At 43.4% G+C, this 13,226-nt stretch overlaps 1 protein-coding gene across 1 annotated transcript in view; it reads right to left on the minus strand.

The window, feature by feature from the left end:
- The window catches only part of LOC126457454 (uncharacterized), a 76,843-nt gene that overhangs the window by 12,190 nt on the left and 51,427 nt on the right, over window positions 1-13,226 (minus strand). The window contains exon 3 of the mRNA XM_050093743.1: window positions 7,310-7,462. Within this exon, the coding sequence (XP_049949700.1) occupies window positions 7,310-7,462 (153 nt within the window). The remainder of the gene's footprint in view (window positions 1-7,309; window positions 7,463-13,226) is intronic.

Raw genomic sequence — 13,226 nt, forward strand, 5'->3', positions numbered from 1 at the left:
ATCAACTATAAGGGCAACCATGCTGCTTCCTCTAGCAGTTGACCAGTTTTTAAAGATGAAAAAATTATTCAGGAAATCCAAGTGAAAGAAAGGGTGTCTTCACCCGCTCACTTATCGGCTCCTGCTAAATCATGAACCCCAAAAATTGGACGCCCGGACTTCCATAGAAGAGCCTACTCGTGAAGATTGTTTATCTACGTAGACCTCACAACCATGAACTCCTCCTCCATCTCAACGTCCTGCTTCCAAGAAAGCTCATAAGGCAAAAAGTCCCTCTCCTTCTTTGCCATGGCGTGTTTCTTCTACACTGCCACCAAGTGGTAGCTGCCCTCAGCCGTCTTCCATGTCGCCAAGACACACTGCTGGCAGCCAATCAACCATCTGATCACTGGCGGCAGGAGCTGCCCCCAACCAACCTATGGATCCGGAGCTTCTGCCTCTGGCTGAATGCAGTTCCACGCCATCGTCCACTGGCTCTCGGCGCTTGCTGAGTTGACAGCAACCGTGGTGAGATTTTTCGTTTTTTCGTCCATCCTATGTCAATGATTCATTTGCGGAATTCGTTGGGATGAACTGTCAATCCTCTTACAATCCTACTCTCCGGTCATCTTCTGTCTTCAGGAAACAAAGCTAAGTTCCCAAAATCGCTTTGTTTTCCCTCATTTCCAATCAGTCTGGTTTGATCTTCCCACAGTTGCTGACATTCTGGCACATGGGGGACTTATGTTTGTTCTCCATGATACTATCCATTATCACACAGTCCTATTACACAGTTCCTTCTAAGTTGTCGCTGTACGTCTTTTCCTTCCTGGATTCAGCTTCTCTCTTTGTACCATACACATTCTATCGTCCACACCAATGACAAGAGCCAATCTTCTTCATCTCCTTGGTCAGCTCCCACCCCACTATTTGCTGGTTGGGGACTTCAACGCCCACCACCCGCTTTGGGGATCTCCGCGTCCTTGTCCAAGAGGCTCTCTATTGATTGACCTTTTCCACCAAGTGGATCTTGTTTGCGTCAACACTGGGGAACCTATATTTTTGTCTGCCTCCACATCAACGTACTCTCATTAGGATCTTTCGGTCGGTACTGTTCAGCTAGCTCAACGCTTTGAATGGTTCGCTCTTGCTGATACCCACTCGAGTGACACATTTTCCATGTGTCCTTTGATTACAGCCACAACTGCCATCTATGCGCCAAGATGCTGGAAGTTTTCCCAAGCCGATTGGACACTTTCCTCCTCTCTAGCAACATTTGATGCTCTTTAATTTCCTAGCATCAACAATTAGGTCACTCATGTTACGAAAGTTAGTCTTACAGCCTCGGAATGTTCAACACCACGTACCTCCCCTTTGCCCCGACGTTCCCCAGTTCCTTGGTGGAACGAGGTGTGCCGTGACGCAATACGCGAGTGGAGACGTACTCTTTGAATTTTCCGCCATCTTCCTACGTTGGCCAACTGTATCTGCTATAAGCAGTTATATGCATGATGCTGTTGCATAATATGCAATAGCAAGAAGGCAAGCTGGGATTTCTTTACCAGCTCCTTTAATTCCTTCAGTTCCTCATCAGTAATTGGGATTCAAATCCGACGGATACCCGACACGTCCAATTTTTCCCCGACCTCTGGGCTAACTGTCACGCAGGATACCTTAGTGGAGGCAGTAGCAATCTCTAACTCTCAGGGTCAACACTTTGCTAAGATTTCGAGCTCTTCTAATTACTCACCAGTCTTTCTCCTAAAGAAACAGTTTTGCGAAAGAGTGACCTCTTACCTTTTGCTCTCAAAATCGTGAGAGCTATGATGCCATTTTGTCTATGCGGGAACTCAGCCATGCACTCTCCTCCTATCTCTCTTCTGCTCTGGTACCGGATGGTATTCACGTCCAAATGTTGCTGCATCTATCACCTAGTCTGTGCTAACACCTTCGCCTTTATAATCGACTTTGAGTCGACAGTACTTTTTCCAGAAGATGGCGGGAAGCTATCGTCATTCCTGTTTCTAAACGTGGAAAGGACATACATCTCCCCACCAGCTATCGCTCAATCTCTCCCACGAGTAGCATTTGTAAGGCTTTGGAGCGTATGGTAAATTGCCATTTAGGCTGGTGGCTGGAGTCCCGAAACCTTTTAACAGCTGCCCAATACGGTTTCCGAAAGCATCGTTCCACAGTTGACCAGCTTGTTGCTCTCTCCACTTAATTCACGAACAATTTTCTCAAGAAATGCCAAACGATAACTTTATTTTTTGATCGGGAGATGGTATACGATACCTACTGGAGGACAGGCACCCTCCGCATACTGTTCTCTTGGGAATTTAGAGGTCGACTACCACTCTTCATCTGTGAATTTATGTCAGAGCGTACATTTAAGGTGGGGGTGAACACTACTCTATGCCATACTTTCTCCTAAGAAAACGGGGTGCCCCAGGACTCCGTGCTAGGTGTTGTACTGTTTGCCATCGCCATAAATCCAACTATGGATTGCCTACTTCCCGATGTCTCGAGCTCCCTCTTTGTCGATTATTTTGCAGTCTACTACAGCTCTCAACAGTCCAGCCTCCTTGAACGATGTCTTCAAGAGTGCCTCGGTCGCCTCCACTTATGGAGCATTGAAACCGGCTCCAGATTTTCTCCCAGTAAGACCATCCGTGTAAATTTTTGGCGTTGTATGGAATTTTATCTACCTTCCCTACATCTAGGGCCTGTTGACCTTCTGTTCGTGCACATTGCCAAATTCTTGGGACTTACGTTTGACAGAAAACTGTGCTGGTGTTCCCACGTTTCATATATTTATATATTTCAGCTAGCTGTCTTCGATCCCTCAACACCCTCCATGATCTGAGTGGTACCTCGTGAGGAGTGGACAGAAAGGTCCTCCTTCGCCTATACCGCGCCTTAGTGTGCTTGAAATTGGAATATGGAAGCACAGTTCACTCCTCTGCACGGCCGTCTATTCTTCGGTGTCTAGATTCTGTCCACCACCGTGGATTTCATTTAGCGTCTGGAGCTTTCTACACTAGCCCCATGGAGAGCCTTTACGCTGAGACTGCTGAACCTCTGCTGTCCAATTGGTGAGCTGTCCTTCCGAGTCGTTACACTATTCATCTGTTTACCACGCCTACTCATCTGACGCATGCTGTTTTTTTCAACGCGTCCGTGAAATGTATTTGCAGTTGCTGCTTTCAATTAAAATGTCCACCCCCTGTACCGGAATTACGTAATATGTATGTGTGCAGGTTGTGACGCACGAACAACAACATATGGAAGTTTAGATGTAGCCATAGGTCATGCACAGATAGCCAAAGGGGTTAAGCCAACTGTTCACATAAAGTGGGAAATCTGGGTTTGAGTCCCAAGCTGGCACAAATTTTCATTGTCATCATTCCAATACATTTCATGTATTTCATTACAGCTATAGTGCTGCAGTGCCTGCTCCTGTGGACATGCATGCATGTCAGAAGGAACATTGGTGAGTATTTCTTAACAACACAGGCCCTGTAGCATCATAAAAATTATTAACAAGCTCGCCATGTCTCTCTCTTATTTCGTGCAGTGGCTGCCTGAAAGAGGAAGCACTGTGTGTGTGTGTGTGTGTGTGTGTGTGTGTGTGTGTGCGCGCGTTCGCGTGCGTGTGGGTGTTCATTCTCCAGCCATTGTGAAGCTGTAGCTATGCGTGTATGGGTGGCTGCTTACGGACCCGCATGTCTCAACGACACATGCTCAGCCGTATCTGGATCACCGCTCCACTACAGGCTTTGACGATTATGAATGCAGCAATAGGGGCATGCTGACACATTGTACGCAGTTGTATAATTTTAATTATAGTTAGCTGGATTGAACACTGGAGCTAAATAATAAGTTTTCGTGCAAAATATACTGTTTCCTTACTTTCCAAGCACATTGTCGCATATTTCATTGTGTAGTGGTAGCACAGTATTTTGTAAAAAACAGCCTTCTATAAGCCTTAAATACTGCTTGTATTGCGTTCTGTCCAACAGGTGTGAACACACAACGCAGGGTACTGTTTGTGAACTCAGTCTCCACGTTGTTGACAGGTTGGACACCTAAAGATTTTTGTGTAGGGGCAACACAAGCAATGATATTTTACTCAAGTTGGTGTATATTTACACTGTTGTTGCGCAAATGTTCAACAAGTTCATAGTACTCTCCTTTTACATGGGTTCTAACAACACAGTCTGTCTGCGGCAATTGATAGTGCACAATACAGGTGTGTAACATTTCAGTATTTTACATATACGTTTGTGTCCCATGGTGAATAGGTCTAACATTGCCTCAACATACATAACTACTATAGACAACTTTTAACAAAATATTTGAACATCAATAGATGTATCGGATGGGTTATACTTGTTTGTAATCTTCCTCTCTTCTCCATAACCCTACAAAGATAATCCCACTCATACCATGAATATTGAAGTTGATCACCGACACAGTGTGCATTTTCCACTTGTATCCCCCACATCAAAGTCACACCCTGTAGTAGGCCTACATTTACATGTTTGTATCCGCTGCCTGTCACGTTATAAATGTTGGCGAGAAGCAGTACTCTTAAGGTCGGGACACACACGTCCGGGCCGTGTCAGGGCCGAGCGTCGGACGAGTGACGGCCGTGCTCCGGTCCGTTCCTGCATGGCCGGGGCACGTCCGTGTCTTTGTTGTTCCTTGTAGTGAGTCATCTGTGTTTCTGTTTGTGAAAGCTGTAAAACATGTTCACTAATTTTCGTGATGGTGAATTAGGACTTACAGCACTTGCTTTAGACGAAGAGGAAAAAGAACGAAGGCAAGCAAGAAGAAAATTATGGATCCACAGTGCCTGGGAAACAAGACCAGTATAGGGAGAGTTTCGAACATTATTTTCTCGTCTCATGGATGATGAGACCAAGTTTTATGAATATTTTAGGATGACGCAGTACACCTTATGTGAACTTTTAAAGAAACTAGAACCAAGACTGAGAAAATACACTTTCTGGAGAGTATCAGTTTCACCCAAAGAACGACTGGCTGTTTTTTAAGGTAGGTTAAAGAAAAGTACACAGAACACAATAAATATGAAGTTTTAAGGACAGCATTTTTATTTTATTACTTTAGTAATTGAAAGATAGGCCGGCCGGTGTGGCCGTGCGGTTATAGGCGCTTCAGTCTGAAACCTCGTGACCGCTACGGTCGCAGGTTCGAATCCTGCCTCGGGCAGGGGTGTGTGTGATGTCCTTAGGTTAGTTAGGTTTAAGTAGTTCTAAGTTCTAGGGGACTGATGAACACAGATGTTAAGTCCCATAGTGTTCAGAGCCATTTGAGCCAATTGAAAGATAAATACATAAGTTAGTAAATAATACAGTTAAATTTCTAGTACCCTAAGAAAAACAAATGAGGACTATCAGTGAATTAGTTTCTGAAGCTGAAGAGGATGCAGGGGAACTTGAAGAATGATCGCTTTGGTTATTTATATACGAATTGTGGGAATCCCTTTGCAGATTCAAAAGCTGCTGTGTAGGTTCTGTTGACTCGTTTTCCACAGGTGAAGGATATGGTGTTGAAACAGATTTTGCTGAGGAATTGGAGGATGATGGAGTGAATTGATGGACTGATACGTCATTCATGAGTTGCTTCTGTTCAAAGTCTTTTAGCTTGATGAAAACTCTATCTTTGTACTCGATATTCCTGTAGTTTTCACTTCCCTGATCGTAAAGAACAGGAAACTTATGAACTTCTTCTATTAGTCGTTCCACATCCATGTTTTGTACACAGAACAGTCTTGCGCAGTTGCACAGCTCACAAGACAATTCTACCGTCAGGCCTTGCCCGTCACGTGAAAAATTAAACACGGCGAATCCCGCCCGGCCCGTTGAAGTTCCCCGTGCACGGCCCGGTCAAATGGGGACCGCTACATTTGTTTTAATGTTGTATTTCGTTGTCCGGGTGACGGCCGATACTCGGAAGTGTCTCGGCCCTGACACGGCCCGGACGTGTGTGTCCCGACCTCTGTGAGCTGTTAGCTGCAGAGGTGACTTCTGCTGATGCGACTGTGGCACTGAATAGTTCAGCAACACCAGCTGTAATAAATCACAAAGCTCACCGTCGACCTTCTGCTGCTGCTGCTGCTGCTGCTGCTGACGCTGCTGCGGCAGTGCAGACAATAGTATGTGTGTGTCCTCGTCCAGCAGTTCTGTTGCTATCAATAAGGAGCGCATTTTGTTGCTGGGAAAAAATTGCAAATCGTAAGTATGAACGAATGCAATAATAATAATAATAGTAATATAATGATGATGATGATGAATGGTCAGTTACTCACAGTCAAATCAAGATCATCTCATATGCCCAGTTGCGTCAGCTGTATCAGGATATCTACTCTCAAAACCAGGAGTAACCTGACACCAGAAGTGACGTCATGAATGGTCGAGTTCATCTTTTTCCCACCGTGCATAACTCTCACTGACGTTTCTCTAGCCAGGCTGTACGTAGTTCATGAAAAATGTACCACTCGGTTATTTCTGTTACGCCAATGATGTCAGCTTTTTCCGTATGTCTGTAAGTGTGGGTTTCTCATCCAATAGCTCATGATGTATTCCATTGGCAGTGTTATCTGTGCTGTCAATTTTCGGAGGCTTCTCAAGTCCATTTCCTTCAAGAGTTCGAGGGCTTGGTTGAATGGAGCTATACATGCTGTTTCAACTGAAGGACCTAACTTGAAGGAAACCCTTATGAATGGTGGAAGGTATTTTGTTGGTAATAAACTATACAGAACGAAAGATTTGATGATGGTGTAGTACTGCAGTTTTTCCATGTGAACGAAACAAACAAATGGAAGTTCGATTCTGCTGAAGTGTGAGTGGCCCATTCTGGAAACCACTGGTATGCTGTGACTAAATGTAAGCTATCTGTCCATAGTCCTTATTTACGGGAGTACTAGTCCAGCAACATATGCAGGAGAACTTCCCTGAAGTTTGGAAAGTGACGTAGAGGGATTGGTAGAAAATCATTGCTGCAAAAGCGGAGCATGAGTTGTGCCTGGATACCTCAGGCGATAAGGGCATTACTTCTTAAACTCGAGGTTCCAGGTTAGAGTCTGGGTCCAGCACATAGTATTAATTTCCTTCTGGGAGAAAGATTGTGACAACATGGCTACTTTGAAAAGCCTCATGGAGGAAAACGTAACACACATCAAATGAACATTTGATTATGTTGCTGTGCAACATGTGCCAACATACTCTCTGAGTAATTTTGGCCCTGTTGTAAAATATCCCTTCCAGTTTAGTCAGGAAATACCAGCAGTGCATCAAATACTTACACATATTTTTGGCATTAATGCTCGCCGTACGACGCCAACGATGGAGACTGCACAGATGATGATGTAGCCACCGAACGTGGTGAAGAACAGAGCAGGTTCTGCCGGCTGCTGTGGCGACAGCACCATTCCCACAAAGCAGCCCAATGACAGCACCTGCGGCATTGCGAACCACACAACTAATGTGTTACAGACCCGTTACAAATCTCATTTTACTGAGTGTATTAACTACAAATATTAAGTGTAATAGGTACAAGGTTACATCTTCCTTCAGTAACTTTCGTAAATTGTGCGCAGCTGTTGTCATCTGTGCAAGGTAACGAGTCAATGTTAGAAGCACCTGTGAAAAGCTAATAATCAGTCGTACTAATGTTGTTGTTATTTATCTCCCGCAAGTGTCGATTCATTCGAATTGGAAAAAGTTACGTAAACAGGAACTGAATAATGTAAGCCACTTGTGTTATTTTTAGTGGCAACTTTCTCCAGTTCCACTTTCATGATAAGCACTTTGTGACTTACAGTACAAAGCACCTGAGGGGCTATGGTTCCATCTTAAATTGCTCCTAGGAATTTATGTTACTTACCACTTCTTTTACTCCTGGTGACGATTTGTTAAAGTAAAGAATTTCAAATTACAACATTGTTTGGGGTTCACATTGACATGGAACACTCACCCCTTACTCTGAACAACTGACAGGGTAAGTCAATTCAGACGGAGGAAGTGAAGAGCATACCACCTCCAGTGGGACCATTCATACCAAAGTACTGTGGTGTTCAGATCAACCTATAGGTTGAGGTCTGAGGACAGCTTTAGTTTGGAACGAAGCAACCATTGTGTTATTGGAGCTGACGTATATGATCGTAGTTACGGTAACACACAGAACCAGTTAATGATACTTGCCACACACTGTTATTCTAATCATCGGATGGTTCGATGTCAACTATGTGAGCCGGCCGGAGTGGCCGTGCGGTTCTAGGCGCTACAGTCTGCAATCGGGCGACCGCTACGGTCGCAGGTTCGAATACTGCCTCAGGCAGTCCTTAGGTTAGTTAGGTTAAATTAGTTCTAAGTTCTAGGCGACTGATGACCTCGGAAGTTAAGTCGCATAGTACTAAGAGCCATTTGAACCAACCAACTATGTGAAGTAGCTACTCAGATGTTGTAATAAATCTATGTCTCTTCCCCCCCCCCCCCCCCACTCAAGTGTATACAACGGGGTACATGGTACTGGACAAAGTGTGTTCGCAAAATTGAAAGGAGCCCCAAGGAAGCATAATAGGGCCGCCAATGTTGTTACACACTAACAGAAAGAAATGTGATACCAAAGAGGACTTGTGCAACATAAACAAAAGTTGATAGGCATGTTTCTTCATCTGAAAGATGATGTCTATTCTAATTTCGCGCCAGTCGCGTAAGAGTGGCGCTAGTAGCGCCAACATGATGATGCAAATCAGGTTTGCTTTAAATACATGCTGTAAAAGTTGTGAGTGTTAGTTACCTATGAGATCAGACGTGGTGAATTGATGTTCGTCAAGAATGCCTTTAAGGTGACAAAGATGCTATTAGCTTGTCACTGAGTTTCAAGGGCTACTAGAAGCTGAATGTTCCTTCTGTGATATTGCAGAACGGCTTGGCAGGAATGTAGCCACTGTACATGATTACTGGCAGCGGTGGTCACGAGAATGTACAGTTGCAAGAAGACTGGGCTCTGGTTGGCCACGTGGCACTAGTGAGAGGGAAAATCATAGTTTTTCGCATGTGGCATGTGGCTGTGGCACATAGTACTGCATCTGCAGCAGCAATCTGAGCAGCAGTTGGCACCACAGTGACACAACAAACTGTTACAAAGGGCTTACTTCAAGGACAGCTCTGAGCCAGACGTCCTGTAACATGCATTCCACTGGCGCCAAACCACCACCATCTGCGACTTCAGTGGTGTCAAGTGAGAGCTCATTGTAGGACATGGTGGGGGTCTGTTGTGTTTTCTGATTATGAAAGCCGGCCCTGCCTCGGTGCCAGTAATGGGTGTGAGTTGGTTAGGAGGGCAGTTCAGGGCCTGCAACCTACCTGTCTGCATGCTAGACACAGTTGACCTACACCTGGTGTTACGGTCTAGGGTGCAATTTCTTATGACAGCAGGAGCACTTCCGTGGCCATTCCACATATGCTGACTGAAAACTTGTATGTCAGTCTGGTGATTTGGCCTGGTGTGCTGCCATTCATGAACAGCATTCCAGGGGTGTTTTACAACAGGATAAAACTTGCCCACATACCGCTTTTGTAACCCAATATGCTCTACAGGTTCCCAATATGTTGCCTTGGCCTGTTCGATCAGGACATCATCGGAAGACGATTGCTGCATTATCCACAACCAGCATTAACTGTCATATATTGACCAACCAAGTGCAACAGGCTTGGAACTCAATCCCACAAACTGACGCCCTGCACCTGTATGACACAATGCATGCACTTTTGCATGCTTGCTTTCAACATTTTCGTCGTTATACCAGTTATTAATGTTTCAGCATTTCACATTTGCATTGGCTTATCTTGCGCTTAAGTTAACATGTCATCTTGCGATGTTAATCACTTAAATATGTTACCTAGACAAATGTATTCCCATTGCTTGTAAAATGACATATGATATTGCTTCCAAATGAAGTGGTCTTCCACGCAAATACCGCAACATTGAATATAGACCCTGATAGCGGGGTGTGTATTAACAGCCTGAAAGTGCAAGTGCATGTTGTCAGTGGTGTAAGTTCGTAATAAAATCATTATTCTCACCAAATTCAGAAAGTGATTCAGCTAAGGAACACGGTATGAAGCCGATACTTCCAACTCCCTCATGCCACTGCTAGATATTTCCACACTAACAAACAGTATTTGTAACACATTCTATCTTGATACTATGTATTCAATGTAACAGAGGTTAAGCGATATATCCATGGGGCTAGAGGTGCGGTAGGAGAATTGATTGACTACATACAGTAGATGGTATGCTATGTAAGGAATCATTTAAAAAATGCAATGCTAGATTAAAGTCATAAGAAATGTACAAAATCCTATGACGAATACATTGGCTTTCTAGAGCTACAGTGTTACGCTTTTTGGTATAAATTCTAACCACACTCTTACCTTGGATCCTATAGAGATGTGTTTTAATGATTACAGCCACTGGTGAATCATGTTTCTGGCACTCTCACGTCTCATAACGAGTCACCATAATCAAACCTGTGTGCTGAGAACACTGTACAGCAAAACTCCAATGTGGTTTTAGACAGTCCCTCTGCATCATGTAACTGTTCCTCAGTCATGCCTCACCCTTCTTGCAGCTTTGTCTGTGTGATTGCTCCAGTTTAATTCGGAAATGAGCCACTATATCTACCACCCTCCACATCCAATGGAAAAACAGGACAAGCTGACTTAATGCAACAGGGACATCTTTTGACCTCTCTGTGGAAATGGGAACATGTTGTTTTAGCTCTGTCAACCAATTTCAATATATAGGGCCAGTGGTAAACAGAGCTTTCTACTGCAATACTACAGTTGAATTCTTTTATCTTGGCGGCTCGCGCATGCCCGCCCAGACGCTGGAGATTGCTGCGTTGCCAGTTGCACACGACGCACGCGCCAATAGAAGCAGCGCCATAGTATAGCATAGTTCGCAAGCTTACGTGTAGGGGGGAGCGCGCAGTTCATGAAGTAAAGCCACCACGGCCGCTTTAACCCTTTCGTTGCTACAAAGACGTGCTCCCTGCATTCCGCGCTGTGGGCGATTTTGTCACTGCACTGCTCGCCTGTGCAGACACACGGTGTTCCGACTGCTTTGACACTCTTTATCATTCGATTCCACAAAAACTATTTGGCTCAAAAATTAGATTTTTACCTATCTTCTTGACTGATACCTTCCCCCCATAAATGACTTAATTTTGTTTCGATGTTCAACGCAGTTATTATGCAGCATTAAATATAGTAAACCTTTGCACGAAATTTTGAAGAGTTTGCAGAGGTAAAAGTCCATAGAGTATACTTTCCGTATGGTCGATTTTAGTTGCCACAATGTTGAGAATGAAATGTGGACAAGATACTTATATATTTCATTTAAGTACCACATAAGTGTTGTATGTAATATTGAGAAATATTCCACCTTTCGCGACTGTAACAAAAGTTTTACTTACACTGGGCACGTTTGGCTTTATTTTAAAGCACTTCAATCAATCAAAAGGAAGTAGACAAAATACATTAAACAAAACTGTGGACTTACAAAAACATTAGGACTTGAATATATCGTCTGTCAGTGAAGTGCTCAGAGCTATGTCAAATATAATTTTGTGTGTGGCACACACAAACAGCATTTATTTGCTAAAACACTGATGAGCCAACACAAACGTTGAATATTGTGCTACCGCAGCACAAAACTACGAAACGTGACTTGGCAATGGAGGACACAAAATACAGTCCTCTTATGATGCTTCAAAAGAGAGAAACGCGTCTGGTCTAAATAAGTCGCTTATTACATTTGCAGAAGAGGGATATATTTCAATACCATTGGTAAAACTGCGACTGTGGAACAAAAACAAGAAATAGAACATGAATACCATTGTGTATGTGCCATGCCTTTCACCGATGGAAGTGCTTTAAAATAAAGCCAAACGCGCCGTGTGTATATAAAACTTTTATTACAGTCGCGAAAGACGGAATATTTCTCAATATTACATACGACACCTATGTGGTACTTAAATTAAATGAGATATTGTTATACAGTAAATATTATATGAAATTTAGGTATCTTCTCCACATTTCATTCTCAACATTGTGGCAACTAAAATCGACCATACGGAAATTATACGCTATGGACTTTTACCTCTGCAAACTCTTCAAAATTTCGTGCAATGGTTTACTACATTTAATGCTGCACATCAAAACAAAATTAAGTCATTTATTGGGGGGAAGGTATCAGGCAAGAAGAAGTGTAAAAATCAAATTTTTTGGCCAAATAGTTTTTGTGAAATCGAATGATAAGTGTGTCAAAGCAGTGGGAACACCATGTGTCTGCACAGGCGAGAAGTGCAGTGATGACAAAATCGCGCACAGCGCGGAATGCGGGGAGCACGTGTCTGCAGCAGCGAAAAAGTTAATGAAGAGGCAAAGCACTAGAAATTTCATTCAAACGAATAAAATTCGTGAAGTAAGGCACTCCAATATTGTTTTTAAATAAAGAAAATATTAAGCACCGCACAAGGTTTGAACACATAACCTTTCACTTGGCAGCCCAACACCTTAACCGTTCCGCTACCTCAACTCGTCGAACAATTTAACTCCATAAGGACTGTAACACCTCACGCAACTACTTATAAACATTGTTGGTGTGATTATGAATTACTCACGCTTCGTCGAAGTACAATAGGAAATAAACAATTACCGCTGTTCTTTATTGCGAAAAAGCAGTTCGTGACATTGAAACAAACACCTTTCCTTGCTATCGCCTGAATTAGGAGTCTTATTGCTTGTTTGGTTTAATTAATTAATAGAATATGAAGCAATTGGTATAAAGAATGCTTTTTCCAAACTTTCTGTAAAAGAAAGTCTGCTATCAAGACATTGCTTTTGTTCTATTACTTTATTTATGACTGAACGTTTGTAAAACTGAAGACACTCGTCCCTGCTCTGCACTGCTGTCGGGATCTGGCAACCTCGTTCTCTGTTCATTGGCTGACTGTGTTTTGTGACGTCAGATGCGCAGAACGAACCTAAACTCGACCGCCAAGATATATGACGCGCACTTTAGGTATTACAAAACACAGTATGAGCAGCTATTCTGCTGTTTAATGGAAAAATTAGCAAGGCTTCACATCATACGGGAACTGGAAGGAGGAAGAGGATTTTGCTACTGCATTGTGGTGCATTTCCAAACTA

The sequence above is a fragment of the Schistocerca serialis genome, chromosome 2, assembly GCF_023864345.2.
Source record: "Schistocerca serialis cubense isolate TAMUIC-IGC-003099 chromosome 2, iqSchSeri2.2, whole genome shotgun sequence".
NCBI classification, from domain to species: domain Eukaryota; kingdom Metazoa; phylum Arthropoda; class Insecta; order Orthoptera; family Acrididae; genus Schistocerca; species Schistocerca serialis.